A 19,003-nucleotide genomic window follows, 5' to 3' on the forward strand; every position below is an offset into this window, starting at 1 on the left:
TGGGACTCCCCGGCCACCCTGTCGGCGCCCTCCCGCAAGGTGGAGTCACTCTACAGAGTCGCCCCGGAGAGCTGTCCTTGGTTGGCCGACCACCCCAGGCTGAACTCTGCCATCGTAGAGGGAGCCCAACACAGCTTCGTCCCGAAGCAGGTGACCTCCCCTGTCGATCGGGAGGCGAAGAACGTGGACGGACTGGCCAAGAAGGCCTACTCGGCATCGGCCCTTGGGGTCAAGGCTGCCAACTACACCGCCTGCATGGGGGCCTATATCCAGACCCTCATGGAACGGATCTCCCCTCTCATCCCGGACGTCCCGGATGACATCCAGAGGCAGCTGGTGGAGATCAGAGATCTCCACCAGCTCATCACCACTTCCAGGAACATGGCAGACTGCTCAGGGAGGGCCATGTCGGCTTCCATGACACTTCGACGCCACGCCTGGTTGAGGGCCTCGGACCTCAACCCCACGGTCAGGGCGGCCATCGAGGACATGCCCCTCGACGGCACCGGGCTCTTCCACGCCGAGACCGACGACCGCCTGAACAGGAAGTTCAGGATGAAGGCGGCGGCGAAGAAGCATGGCATGTCCTCAGCACCGGCTTCTCCGTTCCGGAAGCGTCAGCGCCCGTGGCAGCCGCAAGGTCAGTCACAGGGGACCTTCTCCCGGGATCGACAGTCCCAACAACAGGGCTCCCAAAGACACCGCTTCCCCTCGCAGTCTTCCTCCTCCTCTGGCCGTCGCAACTTCCCGCCTCGGTACCGCAAGTCCCGCCGGCAGGACACCGACCAGGGGAAGAAGAGAACCTGAAGGGACGCAGCGCACTTCGTCCCTCCTTCACCCCTCTTCTTCTTGGACATTCTGAGGCCCTTTGTTAACACCTGGGCCTCTATAACATCGGACTCGTGGGTTCTCAACATCGTCCGTAGGGGTTATGCCCTCGAGTTCCAAGAGCTCCCGCCAACTGGAGCCTTCATGTCCACTCCCCCCTCGGACACCCTTCTCGACGAAGTGCGTGCCTTGCTTGGTAAAGGGGCAATCTCCCCTTTGCCGCCGACCAATGTCCTCGGGCCTTTTTCTCCAGGTACTTCACGGTACCGAAAGCGGATGGGGGCATCAGGCCCATCCTGGACTTGAGACAATTGAACTCGTTCCTGGACTACCGCCATTTTCGAATGGTAACCTTGGCTTCCATTCTGCCTCTGCTTCACCAGGGCCTGTGGTTTGCGACCGTCGACCTGAAGGACGCCTACTTCCACATCGGGATCCGAGAGTCCCACCGGAGATTCCTCGCCTTCGCTGTCGGCTCCACCTCGTACCATTACAACGTTCTTCCCTTCGGCTTGGCCACGGCTCCACGAGTCTTCACAAAGTGCATGGCACCGGTGGTGGCATACCTTCATCAGAAGGGCTTCATGGTCTTTCCCTACCTGGACGACTGGCTGTTTGCAGCCGAATCCCAAGGCAAGCTGCAGGACGCAGTCTCCTTCGCCTTGCGCCTCTTGGACTCCCTCGGGCTGGTCGTCAACAGGGAAAAGTCCCACTTCACACCGACCAGGCAGGTCAAGTTCATCGGGGCCATCCTCGACTCCGAAAACTGCTTGGCCTTCCTCCCTCCGGATCGGTTTCAGGCCCTGACAGCGTCCCTCAGGCCGTGCATCTCCCACAGAAGGGTGAGAGCCAGAGACGTCCAAGTCGCCCTGGGCCACATGGCATCGACGACATTCGTCACCCCTTGGGCAAGACTTCGTCTTCAGCCTCTCCAATCCTGGTTTCTCTCCGCCTTCTCTCCGTTGGAGGACCCTCCGTCAAAGTGGCTCACGGTACCGAGACCGGTGGCCGCTTCCCTCAGATGGTGGCTAGACAGCTCCAACGTCTGCACCGGGATGCCCTTTCATCAGCCCCAGGCACAACTGACTCTGACAACCGATGCATCCCTGGAGGGATGGGGCGCCCACCTGCTCGACCTCGTCATCAAAGACAGGTGGTCCGCACAAGACAAGCTCCTCCACATCAACGCTTTGGAGATGCTCGCAGTGGAGAAGGCTTTGAGGGCGTTCGAGTTCGCTGTCACAGGAAGAGTGGTCCTCCTGAGGACGGACAACACCACCGTGATGTACTACATCAACAAACAAGGTGGTACCAGGTCCAGGACCCTGCTCGACCTCACGCTCCGCATCTGGGACTGGTGCATCCAGAGACGCGTCCTTCTCCAGGCGATTCACCTTCCCGGGGAGGACAACGAGCTGGCAGATCGCCTCAGCAGATCTCCCTCGGTGTGCCACGAGTGGAGGCTCCATCCCGAGACGGTCAGCGACCTCTTCGACCGGTGGGGAACCCCCCGGATCGACCTCTTCGCAACCAGGTGGAACAGCCACTGTCCCCAGTTCTGCTCCAGGAAGCGAATGGACGGATCCCTCGGAGACGCGTTCGCCTTCCTCTGGACGGGGGAGCTTCTCTACGCCTTCCCTCCGTTCCCTCTCATCATCAGGGTGGTATCCAAGATGACAGTGGATCACTCGCATGCGATCCTGATCACCCCGTGGTGGCCGAGACAGCCCTGGCTCGCATCCCTTCTTCACCTCTCCAGGAGATGCTTCCTCCGCCTCGACCCTCGCCCGAACCTGCTGTCAATCCAGGATGGACGGATCCTCCACCCGGACATCGAGAGCCTACCGCTGGTAGCCTGGAGGATACAGCCCTGACTGCCCTGCCGGAGTCGGTGAGGACGGTGATCCTGGCTGCGAGGAAACTTTCCACCCAGCGGTCCTATGCCCTCAAATGGAGGAGATTTGGCCTCTTCCTTGACCGAAAGGGCTTGTCTCCTGCTCAAGTGTCCACTCCAGTGGTGCTGGAGTTTTTGATGGCACTTTTGGATGAGGGGCTGTCCCTCACATCCATCAAGTGCTACTTGTCTGCCATTTGTGCCAAATACCAGTTCGGGGGGAGGGTTTCTTTCTTCAAAGACCCCTTGGTGAAGGGGTTCCTGAAGGGTTGTGCCAACCTGTATCCTCCTGTGTTGGTACCAACGCCGGCTTGGAGCTTGGAGACGGTACTGTCCGCCCTCCAATCCAAGCCCTTTGAACCGATGGCCACAGCAGACTTGAGACTACTGACTTGGAAAACCGCTTTCCTGGTGGCCATCACCTCTGCCTGCCGTGCGGGCGAACTTTGTGCCTTACGGAGAGACCAGCCATTCCTGAGGTTCCACAAGGACAAGGTGGTCCTCCGCACTGACATTACTTTCCTGCCTAAGGTAGTGTCTGCTTTCCGCATGTGCCAAGACATTGTGTTGTCCACTCTCGCATCCAGCCCGACGTCGGATGCGGAGCGACGCCTCCACTCTCTTGATGTCAGGAGAGCACTGGCGTTTTACTTGGACAGAACTGCTGCCTCCAGTCGGTCCGAGAGACTTTTTCAATGCTACACGGAACCAAAGAAGGGGTTGCCCGTGTCGGCGCAGAGGTTTTCCAAATGGGTGGCTGGTACCATCCACCTCTGCTATGAACTGATGGGCAAGCCTCTCCCTGGCAGGGTTCGGTCCCATTCCACAAGGTCGATGGCAGCATCCTCTGCATTCCTGTCGGGGATTCCTTTGGAGGATGTCTGCAAGGCTGCCGTCTGGTCCCAACCTTTAACTTTTATCAAACATTATAGGTTGGACACCAGGGCCATCCGAGACGTAGCTTTCGGGAGGGCTGTGTTGGTTTCAGGGTTGTATTGACTGCACTACTGATGGTTTGTGTTGATTACACTTGTACAGTTGACACTGTTTACATTTTGTTGGATGTTGGTTTGCACAAGTTCTATGGGATCGGTCTTGCATGACCTCTATTTCCTCCTCAGGTTTAGCAATGTTATTGCTATGTTGATCTGTGCATGAACAAATGGACTGACTCTTTTATGGTTCAAGGTGTTTTATTGTAATAAATATACCTTTGGTTTACCATAGCTTGGTCTCAGGACACTCCCTCCGCTGCATACCTTAGCTTGTCAGTCTAAACCCATTTGTATGATTCGCAGAGACCACGAAGAAGAAGGACAGGTTGCTTACCTGTAACAGTATTTCTTCGAGTGGTCATCTGCGAATACATACAAATCCCACCCGTCCGTCCCCTCAGTGTCCTGCTCTTATTGGCTCTTTCCATCACCTGCTTGGCGGAAAAATTGCGGAACTGGGGAAAAGAGCGGGAAGGCAGGGGCCTTTTATAACGGGTGGGCGGAGTTACCGCCAAAAAGTTTCAATATGTTGCAGAGTAAACTCTGCCCAGTGATTCCAGTAGGTTCCGAGCAGCACTGCGCAGGCGCAGTGAAACCCATTTGTATGTATTCGCAGATGACCACTCGAAGAAATACTGTTACAGGTAAGCAACCTGTCCTTCTCTGTCTTCTGTTAGCATTTTGCCATCTTCTCCACGAAGTGGCCCTACTGTTTCCTTCTTCTTCCTCTTGCTGTGGACATATCCAAAAAAGCCCTTTTTATTGTTCTTAACCTCTCTAGCAAGCCTGAGTTCATTCTGTGCTTTAGCTTTTCTGACTTTACCCCTACACATGCCTGCTATTTCTTTGAATTCCTTTTTTGTGATTTCCCCCTTTTTCCATTTCTTATACATGTTCCGTTTCAAACTTAGCTCGGTTGAAAGTTCCTTAGTCATCCATCCTGGTTTCTTGAGACACCTCCCGTTTTTCTTTCTCACTGGAACTGTTTGAAATTGTGCCTTCAGTATCTCCCTTTTGAGAAACTCCCATCCATTCTGAACTCCTTTATCTTTTAGTATTTCTGACCATGGAATCGCCCTCAATACTTCTCTAAGTTTACTGAAATCCGCTCTCCTAAAGTCTAGGATGCGTGTCTGACTATGCCTGGCTTCTCCTTTCCACTGTATTACAAACTCCAGGAGAACATGGTCACTTCCACCTAATGATCCCACCACTTGCACCCCATTAACCAAGTCATCCTTGTTGGTTAGGATCAGATCTAAAATAGCTGACCCCCTTGTTGCCTCTTCCACCTTTTGGACCATGAAATTGTCTTCCAGGCAAATGAGGAATTTGCTAGGCCTTGAGGATTTTGCTGAGTTTGACTTCCAGCAAATATCAGGATAGTTGAAGTCGCCCATCACTACTACATCTCTCTTTTCTGACTGTGTGGTCATCTGTTCTAGAAAGATATCATCCAATTCCTCCGTCTGACTTAGGGGTCTGTAGTAGACTCCCACCGTAACATCCTTGTTGTTTCCCTCCCCTTTAATTTTTACCCAGATGCTCTCCACCTGGCTTCCATGATTGATGTCCTGGATCTCTTCACTGGTGTAAATATCTCTGACATATAGTGCTATTCCTCCTCCTTTCTTATTTGGCCTATTTCTCTTAATAAGGTTATACCCCTCTATTTCCACATTCCAATCATGAGACTCATCCCACCAGGTTTCAGTGATGCTTATTATATCATATTTGCTTTGTTGTACTAGGAGTTCGAGTTCATCTTGCTTATTTCCCATGCTCTGTGCATTAGTGTAGAGACATCGCAGACCATGGTTCCCTTTTACTTGCTGCCTGTGCAAGTTTTTTTGCCTCCCACTGTTGGGTCCTTGCACTGTTTGCCTTGTCTCCTCTATGTCAGTTTGACTATTTTCGCCATCCCTTTCGCCTTCCTTAATATTGTCTCCCTTCCCCTCGGAACTCAGTTTAAAGCTCTCCTGATCAAGTTCTTGAGACTGTTGGCAAAAACATTTCTTCCAACTGGTGTGAGATGCAACCCGTCTGTTGCAAGAAGTCCCTCCTCATGGAACCGCAGCCCATGATCGAAGAATCCAAATCCTTCTCGGCGGCACCATCTGCGAAGCCAGTTGTTCACATCCGCGATTTTCCTCTCCCTTCCTGGACCATGCCCTTCAACTGGCAGAAGGACGAGATGACAACCTGTACATCCATTCCTTTCAGCTTCCTACCAAGCGCCTCGTAATCCCTTTTGATGTTCTGAATGCTGTGTCTTGCAGTATCATGGTATGAGAGAGGGTCAATGGAGGGCAGGGGGTGACACCACGAGTTATTGCACCAGGTGATGCCAACCCTAGGGATGCCACTGTACACAGAGAAGAAATGAGTGGAATTGGAAATAATTATTGGGACATGTTGATCTAAAAAAACAGAAGAAGCCAAAGAGAAGTCAAGAAGAGATGAAGGGGAGGAAGCAGCAGCAGAGAGACTGGGTGCAGTGCTAGCCCTACAATTAGAGTTGGGTTGACTCATGCAGCAGGTGTTGGGGTGACAGCATGTGTTTAGAGGCATTCCCTCCTGAATCCCCAAAGTTAGTCTGCTGTATGCTGCGTTTTTAGGCACAATGGGAAATGTTATGCTGTCAGCAACGGTGGTGAATCCGACAATCAGGTTAGATTCTATGCAGAGAAAGGAAGCGGAAAAGTGGATGCTACTCTGTCCATTGCCTCGGGCAGCAGAGTGTATTGGGATGGCCTTGAAAGTGCCTCAGCTGAACATGCTGCATCTCCACCTTGAACAGAAAAACCAAACAGTCTGGAAGAGAGCAGAGGGCTTGGCCCTTCCTTCCCATGATTTTTTGACGGCTTATAAAGGTGGAGCCCTCTCCCAGTTATTTCGCTAGGATAAAGCCATCAAATGATTAATTCTCCAATCCTTATTTTAAACCCACACATAATCTCCGTTACTGCTTTCACATACTTTATACCAGGGTAAGCACACTTTGTAGCCCAAAAGATCACACCCGCAGTAAATATTTATTTATTTATTTATTTATTTTTGCAACTCTGGAGGGCTACAGCTGCATCATTGTGGTGGCCATTTTGGAAGTGACCTTGTATAATCACTAGTCTTCCTTCTTAAGGTATACTTTAGGTGTGTGTTTGGGAGGATCTTGTTGTTTCCTCCAGGTGGAGAACCCTGTGCTTCCAGTACCAGGAGCCTTGTGATGTAAATAACTTTTCTCAGCTCTGTATAATTAGAACAGTATTACAGATTTTTTAACGTTTGACTTGCCTATTAGTCAGTAGCATCCCAGCCTACTAGTGTATGCAACATGTAGAGTATATTTCTTCCCTGGTGTGAATTGTCATTGGTGAATGAATCAGTGTGGCCACAACACCAGTAATGTGGAAACCACAACTTCCCATCTAAAGTATTTACATAAGTTCATTAAGAGACTTGCTTATGGACTTATGGGGTACTGAAAGTAAGTGGACAACACACTGAATTCATTGCAAAACTGGCACCCTAACAGCATCAAATCGAGTTTACTTCAGCAAAGATCATTTGAACATTACAGAAAAGTTCTCTCCTCTCTTCCTCCCACAGCCTCTGCATTTTGTCAAAAACAAGTAACACCCCTATGTAGATTTCAGGATAAGCTCCATTAGACGTTGTTTAATTAAAATGAAAACAAAAACAAGAAAACCTCCTGTTGTTCACTGAATGGGTTGGAGAGACTTGTTCAGCCTGCAAATGCCCCCTAGTAAAATAAGAGTGTTCAAATTTGGTAATCTGGGAATAATATACTTGCAAGTTATATCATAGAACTGCACTGATGTGTTTTTAAGAAACTGTTTACAAGTTTCTATGCAAAGGGATCTTATAATTCCTTTGAGACTAATTGAAAGAAGTTGGTAGCATGAGCTTTCATAGGCCCCGTTCCCACTTACATTTAAACCAGTTTGTGATTCGCCTTTGCTCTGTGTCAGCAAATCGATTCCAAAAGGTCTGTTGTTCCCACTATGAAAGTGGATTTTTTCATTATCCCCTTGTAATCGCTTCTTTTTTGGCATGACTGTCATCCCCACTAATTTGCACCACTTCAAAATGCATGTCAATCATCTGCACGTCATCAGTGATGCAAGCAGCAGCCTGGCTTGGGAACTATATATATATATATATATATATATATATATATAAAATTGACAGAAGATTTGATTCATTGGTTTTGCAACTACTTGCCTCACTGAGCTGCCGTCGGCCCGATTGCCCGAGTTGCAGCCAGACTAATTGCAAGTAGTTACAAAACCAATCAATCAAATCTTCTATCAATTTTTTTAAAAATCATGTGCCGATAGGTCACACCACAAGCACAAAAGCAGCACCGGGGGGGTGATGGTGGTGGATCTACCAACAACTAGGGAGGAATGGTAAACACCCCTCTGCCATTAGTCCCTGCCCTCCAGAACGATGCAATTCAGATCTGTCGTTCCCACTTGTTGAACATGCTTCGGAATCAATTTTTTTCAAAAGAACCGCCAAAGAACTAGTATCTGGAAAGATTGTGGGTTTTTTGCGTTTGCCTCACTTCATTGCTATTGAAACCAATCACAGTAAGAACGGAACCAGTTTCAAATGGAAATGACGGTCATATAACCTGATCAGAAATTCACTTTAAATCATAGTTAGAATGCGGTCATAGACTTGAGCCTATTTCCTCAGATGTCTATTAAATCTCATGCTACCAGTTTCTTTCTTTCAGTTTGTCTCAAAAGTGCTACAGAATCCCTTTGCACACTGATTTTCCAGACTAACACGGCTATGTCTTTGAATTCTTTTACATGTTTCTTAATCTGACTGTTTAAAAACTTACAAGCCAAAACTCTGTGCTGTCCAAATGTATTGAATCCTCTTTGCCACTCTAAACAGCATTCCTGTTCATTCTGTGTCTGATTATTCTATTGCTCCAGACATCCTCAGGCCATTTCAGGAGTCTAATATATCCTTAAGTTAATTGCACAGTATGCTGAGTTTCTGTGGACAGCAAGGCAATCCTATCAAAGCATTTATGGAGAGGTAAGACCCATCAAGCTTGACTCATTTCGTTAAGTGAGTATAGGATTGCAACCTAATTCCTTATGACCTATTTAGGCATTGGCAGAGCTTGGAAGTTACGTTTGAACTACAGACCCCAGAATCCCTAAGGCTGTCCATGTTGACTGAGTTTCTTTGAATTCTAGCCTAAAAAACCAACAACACTTTCCCAAGTTGTGCCTGTTGATTACTGATGCCTCCTTCCTTTTAAAAATGTACAGTTTTAAGTTGTTTATTTGTTGTGATAATGGTTTGCCAAATGAAGTCTGTAGACTTGCCTTGTCAAAGAATTCAGCTTAAAGTGGAAACAAAAATCCATCAGTAATACTTTTACTGGCCAACTGAAATCTCCAATTGTTTTTTTCTCTCTCTCCTGTTTGGTTTGTAACATCTTGCCTGATGAAGAAGCCCATGGAGCTTCGAAAGCTTGCAACAATTATATTGTGCATTTTGGTTGGCCAATAAAGGTATCACTGATGGATTTTTGTTTGGATTTGTTCAGTTGCCAACACATCTACCCCTGCAAGCTTAAAGTGGAGTTAAATGTGCATAGTCACAGGAAAGATATTAATAATGCTAATGAGGACATCCATTTTGCTTGCTGCAATGCTAATATTCTAATAAACATAGTTACAGATAAGGTAGTTAGTGTACCTTCACACATTACAAACCAGTTTCCTACATGGGAAGGTAGTAGAGTTGAGGACTAGAATGGAAAAAGATCCACCTGAAATCTCAAAGAACTGCTACTAGTAGTCATTGACTGTACCAGCCTAGGTGGATCACTGACTCAGGAAGGCAGCTTTCCTACATTCCTATAGAAATCAGTATATTTACATACAGGATTGGAATCATGCTGCTCTCCAGATTTTATTGGACAGCAATTCCCATCATCCTTTGCCATTGCCTATATTGGCTAGAGCTGCTGGGTGAGACAGTTCAATAATACTTGGAAGGACATGTGGTTTCTATGAATATTTATTTATTTATTTATTTACGGTATTTATACCCTGCCCTTCAGCCTGGAGGTTGTAGTCCAAAGAAGTAACCTTTTCCAAGCTCTGTCCTTTACATATATGTGTGATCTGGAAAAGTCCCATCACTCAGTGGCAGAGAACAGGCTTTGCATATATCCAGCTCAGATTCAATCCCTGCCACTCTTATCAGTTTAAACCAAGAATGGGATGTGTGTGGCTCCACAGATGATCTTACACTCCAACTTCTATCATTCTAACCATTAGCTGGGACTGATGACAGTTTGCATGCCAGCAACACCTTGAGGGGATCAGTTGCACTACCCCTTATTTCAAGGATTTTTAAAATTGTGCTGGAAAAGAGCTGTGCCCAAGATCTTACAGAGTTAGGTTTCATCAAACAAAGGGGTTCAGTGTACCAATGGTTCAACAGATTAGTGTGGTCTGAGATAGTTTTCTGTGTCTGCATGCGTGCAAGTTGAGAAATCTCAGCCAATGACGTACAGCAACTTTCCTGCATGTAGGGTTTTTGCATTCTGTTGTTGGTGTGCTTTCAGGTTGTTTTTGACTTATGGGGCACTAAGGTGAACCTATCAGGGGGTTTTCTTGGCAAGATTTGTTTGGTGGATGGTAGGTGTTCCATAGCCTTCCTCTGAAGTTGAGGGAATGTGATTTGCCAGTCACCCTGTGAGTTTCCATGGCTGAGCAGAGTAGTCAAAGACTGATACTAAATAGAAGAGTAGCCACAACATCAACTGTGGGGTATGCAGTGGGTCCAGTTATCCTCTTGTGATTGGTTCCAGCCCCCCCCCCCCCCCAATAACAAAATCTGTGGATGCCAGAGTCCCATTAAATACAATGGCATAGTAAAATGGTGTCCCATATATAAAATGGAAACTCAATTGTTATTTGGAATTTATGCTTTTTGGAATATTTTCAAGCTGTGGATAAAAAAAATCCATGGATAAGGAGGGCTGACTGTGTTGACGCAGATCTTCTTACACAGAGCCTCACCTCCCTTCTGTCAAACAGCTTTAGTTGGTGTGGCTTTCTCTCATTTAAACTAATAAACAAAATGCCTTGCTCATTTAAACTAAATGATGCTCTAGATGAAACAAGCTATTCTTGATGATGATTCTGAGGCAACACATACTTGCAATGGGGCTTGAGCATACGTGCTTTTTGTTTTACGCGGGGTGTGTGTGTGTGTAGCGGATCCCCCACGTAAAAACAAGGGTGCACTGTACTGTCTTTTATACTGAATTCAAAGATATTGCTATGTTAGCCTGTGGCATCAGTATGTAGAGAGATTTTGTAGCCCCTCTGAGACTAACTGAAAGAAATAAGTTGGCAGCATGAACTTTTATAGAGTTAAGTCGACTTCCTCAGATGCATTTGGTGTCTCCACCAAATGTGAATTTGAGTTGACATTCTCACACACTAATGACATATATACGTCTGTTCCTGGCTTTTCACGACACCAAATGCATCTGAGGAAGTTGACTTAAGTCTATGAAAATTCATGCTGCCAAGTTCTTTCTTTCAGTTAGTTTCAAAGGTGCTACCAGATCTCTCTATATGGCCTTTATATAGTGATCACTCAACACATTTCCTGGGAGTCCTTTTGAGAGAGAGGGCAGGTTGGTCATGGACTGGTATTCTTTGTGACTTGTTGGCTGATCATTCTAAATCCATCCCACTTGAGATTGCCACTTTGGCAGAAGCAGCCAAAAGATCCACTGCAACTTCTTGAAGACGGCAGCAGTGGATTGCAAAGGGGATCAGTTGTTGCAGCCACCATTATTATTGTTGCTTCAATACCTTATCCAGTTACCTCTTATTTTGTCAACCCTCTTTGTGACCCTGTGTCTAATGTAATTGTATGTCAGTAGTACATGATTTGCTGTATAGATACAGTTTTGTCAGAATGTTTTGTAATGGATGTTGTGGCATATACAAATCAAAATTATCTATCTATCCATATACAGTCAGAACTCAGTATCGTCTTTTCAGTCATGGCACCCTGGCTATGGAATATCCCAAAAGATATCTGTATGGTGCTGATGTTACAAATTTTTTTTTTTGAACCCAAGTCAAAACAGTTGCATTCTCCCAAAATGTTGGGCTAACTATTTCAGCAGCTTTTTGTTGTTGCTGCTTTTCATGTCCGTTGTTTATTGTTGGCTTAGATCAAAATGAAATAAAATAATGTGTTTGGGGCAAGAATTGAAAATGCTATCAATAATAGCAAGGAAAGCAGGAAAAGGGTTTGGGTTCTACTTTTACAGAGTTGAGCAGCCAAATTTCACACTACTGTATAGGTCTGCTATGTTTGGGAAAGGCAACAAATTGCTGATCATTTACCATATGTTGTTCATTTCCCCCCACATCTGTGCCTTCAGGTTGCCTGAATTTTGTAGGGTTTTCTTAGGCAAGAAATTCTCAGAGGTACCTTTGCCATTTTCTTCCTCTGAAACAGAGCCTACAGCACCTTGTATTCATTGGTGGTCTCCTATCCAAGTACTAACCAGGTGTGACCCTGCTTAGCTTCTAAGGGTCAGCCCAAGGTCAGACGGGATGTGGTGCCTTCAGGGCATTAAACTTGCCCATAGAGACACATAGAATACATGGCTATAGGGAAACATTGGGCAAGTAATGTTTCCCTATGGCCAAGTAATTCCCAGTGTTTTCCTATGTGCAAGTATTCCTGTATGTTTCCTCATGGTGTCACACATGCATACAGCCCATTGATCTCCTCCCGTACCAAGCCATATGTCACTGAATGTAATGCCAATACTTCTCACATAAATAATTTGCAAAATTAAAATTACAGTTACACCTTTAAATTACAATGCATCATATGCATCACCTACATGTATTTACACACACACACACACACACACACACACATATAGTTTCATGGGGTTAAATTGGTAAAATGTGATGTTTATAAAGAAAATTTTAAAAGAATCACTCTTTAAATTTTTAAATTTAAATTTTAAATTAAAGTTTTAAATTACATTTTTAAAAAAACCACCCGGGGACCTTTCCTTTCTACTTCCACCAAGCCTCACCCCACTGACTTCATCTCTTCAGTGTTTTAAAGGAACAAAGAAGAGTGCCACAGCAGATATTTGGGGAGCAACGATGTCACATACACAAACACACACATCCCATTACAGTGTCACCTGCTGCAGAGAGCACCCACTGCATCCCCCCTATTGATACCATTGGCTATGGGCCAGTCAGTATTCTCCTATGTTTTCCTATCGGCATGTATTCCCCTATGTATCCCTATGGGCAATTATTCCCCTAGGTTTCCCTATGTGCTCCAATGATTCTCTGTGGGCAACTATTCCCCTGTGTTTCCCTATGGGCAAGTATTTTCCAATTATTCTCTATGGGCCAGTATCTCCTTACCCTTTGTATCCCGATGGAAGGATCCCATACTGTTTCCCTATGGGCACAGTGAGTTCCTTACCTTAATTAGCTCTATCCAGAGCGTCCAACGTATCACCCCTCATGTTTTTACCCTAGGGGCAACGTAGCTTCTCCTTAAACCCCCTTTGTGATGCCCGATGGGGCAAGTATCCCCGCTAGAGTTTTCACCTGATGGGCAAGTATTTCGCCTTACCCTTTGTATCTGCTGCCCGAGGGCAAGTTATCCCCCTCATGTTGGTCCTATGGGGGCAAGTATCTCCTCTACCCTTGTATCCCGATGGGCAGTATCCCCCGAATTTGCCCTAGGAGGCAAGTAAATCATCCCTTGGTATCCTGAGTCGCATAGTATCCCCCTGATGTGTGCACCTATGGGCAAGTATCTCCCTTATCCCTTTGTATCCCGATGTGGTCATAATACCCCCTTGATCGGTTTCCCTATGGGCACAAGTCTTACCCCTCTGGGAATGCCCTAGCCCGATGGTTCACAGTATCCACCCCCTTTGTATCCGCTATGGCAAGTATCCCCTCTGAGCCCGATGGCAAAGTATCCCCCTTTTTACCTAGGGGCAATTATCCCCTCGTTATCTCCTGATGGGCAAGTATCTTCTCCCTTTCTATGCCCTATGGGACAGATAAGCTCCCTTTCTATCCCGATACGGGCAAAGTATCCCTCTGTCATCCCTATGGGCACAAGTATCCCCTCGCTGTATCCCTATGGGCAAGTGTTCCCCCTATGTATCCCTATGTGGTCAAGTATCTCCCCTTCATCCCCATGGGTCAAGTATCCCCTATGGTATCCCTATGGGGCAAGTATTCCTGACAAGCGCAGGAGGCTCCTTCTCACTCCTCTCCATGCCTTGGAACCTGGGACGACTGTGCGTCTTCTCCCAATCCAGAGCGTCCCGCTTCCTTGGGGTTATTTCCCGCCCACTTAGGGGCAGTCTAACACATGGGAAGCGGGGGCGGTGGGCTGTCGCGAGCCCACCTGCTGCTTCTGCTTCTGGCTTCTGCAGAGAGACAAAACCTGAGCAAAAAGCAAAGAAAAGCCAGACTGCAACACCGTGTTGTGCCAGAAGCACAAGCAGCAGCAAGAGGAGGAGTGAGGCTCTCGTGGCTGCCTGTCTACAATCTCATCCTCCCAGTCCCTCCTTGTCCTTGCTTCTTCTTCGTCTGTTCTTCTTCCGTCTCGTCTGTCCCGTCCTCCTTTCCTCCTCCCCATCCTACCCCAAGGTTGCGCCAACTCTCAACCAGCCTGAGCAGGTTTCTACTACCACCTCAAAGACTCTACACTGACTGGCCAGACATGCACAACAACGAAGATACGCACAAATGTAAGTGAGCAAAACTGGGCGAAAGCTGGAAGGGGAAGGAGAAGGAGAAGACAGAAGAAGGGTGGGAAAGGCCCAGGCTGGTCTGACCAGTGCCTCTGCCCCACAGGAGGACACCCCACACCCCCCTTTTCCCCACTCCTCTGGCATTGCACCCTCCTCTCCCTTTCCTCCTGCCCTGCTTCCCTCCCCTCCCCTCCCTCAGTGGCCCCTGGGTGACCTGGGCCTGACCCCTTAGTCTGGGTTGCCTATCCCACCCCTAATAGGAAAGGAAGAAACAGGGTAGGCTTTGATAGGGAGTTCCTGCATGGCAGAATGGGGGGGTGGACTGGATGTCCCTTGGGTCCCCTCTTATATGATTTTACTTATGGGGCCCACAAATGGACAGGTGCGGCTCAGTGATCCTCAGGGCGACCAGGGAAGGCATCCTCCATTTCCAGGAGGTGTCCTCCATTTCAACCTTCTGTCCAGGAGGGACTCCCCAGTCTCCTCCATTTGGAATCTGGGCTGATATTTATAGGAGTGTTTTTGGCTTTGCTTGGCTCACCTCTTCCCTTTTCCCATGTTGTCCTCCTTTTGGAAGTGGTCTTGTGGATCTGAGCCTTGGGGCTGGGTTAGATCCTTTCCTCCTGGAAAAAGGAGGCAGGCTTCATCTCCTCTTTATCCAGATTTAAAACTGAGAAAAAGACCATACTGTCCAGGGAAGCAGTCCCATATTTGTTGATTGATGTTGTGTATCAGTTTTGAGTTATATTCTATAATATGTGTGTGTATTAATATTAGTATATATAAATATATATTATATTATTCTATTTTATGTACAGCACTTTGTAAACTTATGAGGCTGGGTTAGATCCCTATGGACTTAAATCCCTATGGACTCCCCAGAGGCAGTGGGGCTCTTTTCTGGGGCTACATTGGAGTGAGGTTGGAGACTAAATGCCAAAGAAGGACCTGACTTCAAGACTTCTTTCTGATGCTAGACTTTGGCGGGGGGGGGGGGGACAAACAAACACCTGTCAACTGAGTATTTGGAGTGATTTAATCCAGAGCCACTCTGGATTTTGGGGCTTAATCTTTGTTTTCTGGGACTAGATGCTTCCTGGAGAAGAGAGACTGATTTAAAGACGGTGTTCCTCTACTCTCTCTTTTTGAAGCCCCATACTTTGGGGGAGAAAAATACCCCAAGGCTACATCCACACCACAAAAATAATCCAGTTTGATCCCACTTTCTCTGCCATGGATGCATGCTATGGAATTCTGGGAATGGCAACTCCACTCTGGTGCCACTGCTATTCCCAAAATTCTCTACCATGCAGCCATGGCAGAGAAAGTGGGGTCAACCCAGATTAGTTCTGCCCTGTGGATGGGTCAGAGAGGGAGCTGACTCTCTCTCCCTTCCCCTGATCCAAGGTACAAGATGCAATTAGAAATCAAAATAAGAATAGTCATAATAATAATAAGACATCAAAATGTTGCTTCAAAGCCATCTGAGTTGGGAGCCTGGGCTGGAAAAGGGGGAGGAACATCTGTCACTATGGAGAGTGCTTTAGGTGAGAAAGCAGCCCAGAAGGAATGAGAGAGAAAGGGACCCAAAACTCAGTGGGAAAAAAGGAAGCAGCACCCAGTCTGTGTGTATTGTGAGCCTTCAAGTCATCTCCCACTTATGGCAACCCTAAGGGGAACCTTTCATGGGGTTTTCTTGGCAAGGTATGTTCAGAGGAGGTTTGCCATTGCCTTCCCCTGAAACTGAGAGAGTGACTTGCTCAAGGTCACCCAGTGGGTTTTATGGCTGAGCTGGGAATCGAACCCTGGTCTCCAGAGTCATAGTCCAACACTCAAATCCACTACGCCATGCTGCTTCCTATTAGGGTGCCTCTACAATTGTACAAATAATGCAGTTTGACATCACTTTAAGTGCTGTAGTGTCATCCTATGGAATCACAGAATTTGTAGTTCTACAAAGTCTTTAGCCTTCCTGCCAAAGATGATGCCTCGTTGTTGTTGTAGTTAAACTTTATTTATAAAGCACTGTACATTTGCACAGCATTGTTGTTGCTGTTTTGTGCCTTCAAGTAATTTCTGACTTACGGTGACTCTAAGACAAACCACCTGTCACAGGGTTTTCTTGGCAGATTTCTTCAGAGAGGTTTTGCCGTTGCTATCCCCCTGAGGCTGAGAGTGTGTGACTCGGCCAAGGTCACCCAGAGGGTTTCATGGCTGAGCCAGGAATCAAACCTTCCTCCTTCTCCACAAAGCGGGCTCTTTTTGTCTCTCCTGTGTTTGGGGAAAACCACACCAGTTTCCCTTTTGAGTGCAGAGATTGGCATCTGGGATTTGTTTGGGAGTTGTAAGTCCCACTCCATTTAGAGGGGCTTACTCTTGAGTAAGTGAGCCAGCATGGTGTCCTGGTTTGAGCAAGGTGACCAGATGTCCTCACCCCAATGGAGGACAAGGCATTGCAAAATGTAAGACATTCAAGGAAAAGGGAGGACATGACCAAATGAAAGCTTAAAACCCTCAGAGAGAGATACACTCATGCTGCTCAAAATAGAGGACATTTTGGAATGCCTTGTCCTCCATTGGGGTGAGGACATCTGGTCACCCTGCTCAAACCAGGACACCATGCTGGCTCACTTACTCAAGAGGAAGCCCCTCTAAATGGAGTGGGACAGAAGGCTGAAACGGAGGACATGTCCTGAAAAAGGAGGGTGTCTGGTTTGAGCATAGGACTATGACTCTGGAGACGGCCATGGAAACCCATTGGGTGATCTTGGATGAGTCACACTCTCTCAGCCTCAGTAGAAGTCAATGGCAAGCCCCAGATGAAGAAATCTGGCACAGAAATTTCCATGATAGGGTTGCCATAAGTCAGAAATGACTTGAAGGCATGCAACAACAGCTCTTAAGTAACTTGGTGAAAGGACTGGCATCCAGAGGAGCATGTATGTCAGGTCATAAACTGAAGTGGCAACTTTTGGGAACAATTGGGCCGACATCTGCCAATTAAAAGCGCCATAGAGTCAAGAGCACAAATGGAAATTGCTCTGGCTTTACTTTTGGCTGGATCCTGTACAAATTCCTTGCAACCTTTCTCAGAATCTAGTAGTGCAGTTGTACAATGCCATCCCTTCTCATGTCTCCCGAATGCCTGGGTGTTTGTGGGGAGACAGTTGGAAAATTCTGGGTTCCCTGATTCCAGGGAGCCCATGTGTGCACCTGCCATTGACTTCCTCTGCTGTGGTATGGCTTGCCTGTGAAGAGCCCCTCAACCAACTTGTAGGGTAATGCTTCTGTTGAGGTTGCCCTCTTTCCACCTGAAGCCACAACTGAGAAGCCTTTTTGGCTTTGAAACTTGACTCCTCTTGCTTAAACTTTAGTCACCCTCCCTCTTTCCCCCCCCCCCCCCCCCAGGACTCTTCTCTGTCTCTTTAAATGCTGAGTATGCCAAATAAAGTCTCCACCTTTCAAGGCAGGGTGTGTGAGTGTCAGTGTCAGTGTCAGAGAAACCCCACAGTCCAGACCCTCTTGCCATGCCTGGGGCTCTCCTTTGGATTGCTTTGTCTAATGGAGACATCTAAATAGGTGCTCTATGCACTTCTCTCCTTTGAAGAAGAGGACAAGGGCTGGGCTAGGAGAGAGCTGCCTTAACTGGAGTGTCATTACTTGAGTCACACCTCTTTCTCCCTCTCTCTTTTAATGGCTTTTTTACTCCGGCTCTAATTTTTAATAATTCCCCCCCCCTTCTTTTGGCTGAACATTGTAGCCTTTCATGTGCAGTTAGACCCTGATGTGCAGATTTGTTTTGGGGACCTTCACAGGCCCTCTCTTAATGCCCTACTGGAAAAGGAGCTGATGGATTTTTATGAAACTCATCATCCCGGGAAGGTGGATTTGGCCAGGTAATCCAGTGAGATCTTTTAGCACTGGGAAGTTTTGGGGAAGTTGGATCCGGTGTTGTCTTTTAGCACTGGGATGTGTGGGGAAAGTTAGTTTTTGAAGGACAGTTCTGTACTTGGTGGTGTATCTTTTATTTCAGATTTCAGTGGTTGTGTCTTGTGTCAGGATGCATGCATTTTGAAAAAGTTTGGTCTTTTGCCATCAATAACATTAGAATGTGTGTGCGGAAGATAAAATTGGCTTCTGCATCCACTTCTTGTGTGCAAGATACACAACTTTCTTTGCTAGTCCTTTGCTTCATTTCTCGCAGGTGGCATATGTTTGCCTGCTTGCCCATTTCCCAGAACTAGTTGTAATACGTTGGTGACAGTTGAGAAGCAGAGAAAGGCAATCAGCCTGGAGAAATGTACCTGGAATAGTTTAATACAGAAGCAAATGAAAGGTCTAGGTTATAATTACAATGCTTGTTTAAGAGTACCTTTTGGAGCTATATCCTTAATACTGGACTTGGGAGGGAAATGGTATATTTTGGCTTAGAAGCTGTAA

At 47.0% G+C, this 19,003-nt stretch overlaps 1 protein-coding gene across 1 annotated transcript in view; it reads left to right on the top strand.

Moving 5' to 3' along the window:
• The first annotated feature begins 14,178 nt into the window (after nt 1–14,178).
• Nucleotides 14,179–19,003, top strand: part of GRHL1 (grainyhead like transcription factor 1) — a 76,064-nt gene continuing 71,239 nt past the window's right edge. The window contains exons 1-2 of the mRNA XM_042457576.1: nt 14,179–14,560; nt 18,324–18,459. Of these exons, the coding sequence (XP_042313510.1) occupies nt 14,179–14,560; nt 18,324–18,459 (518 nt within the window). The remainder of the gene's footprint in view (nt 14,561–18,323; nt 18,460–19,003) is intronic.

The sequence above is a fragment of the Sceloporus undulatus genome, chromosome 1 (genome assembly GCF_019175285.1).
Source record: "Sceloporus undulatus isolate JIND9_A2432 ecotype Alabama chromosome 1, SceUnd_v1.1, whole genome shotgun sequence".
Classification (NCBI taxonomy): domain Eukaryota; kingdom Metazoa; phylum Chordata; class Lepidosauria; order Squamata; family Phrynosomatidae; genus Sceloporus; species Sceloporus undulatus.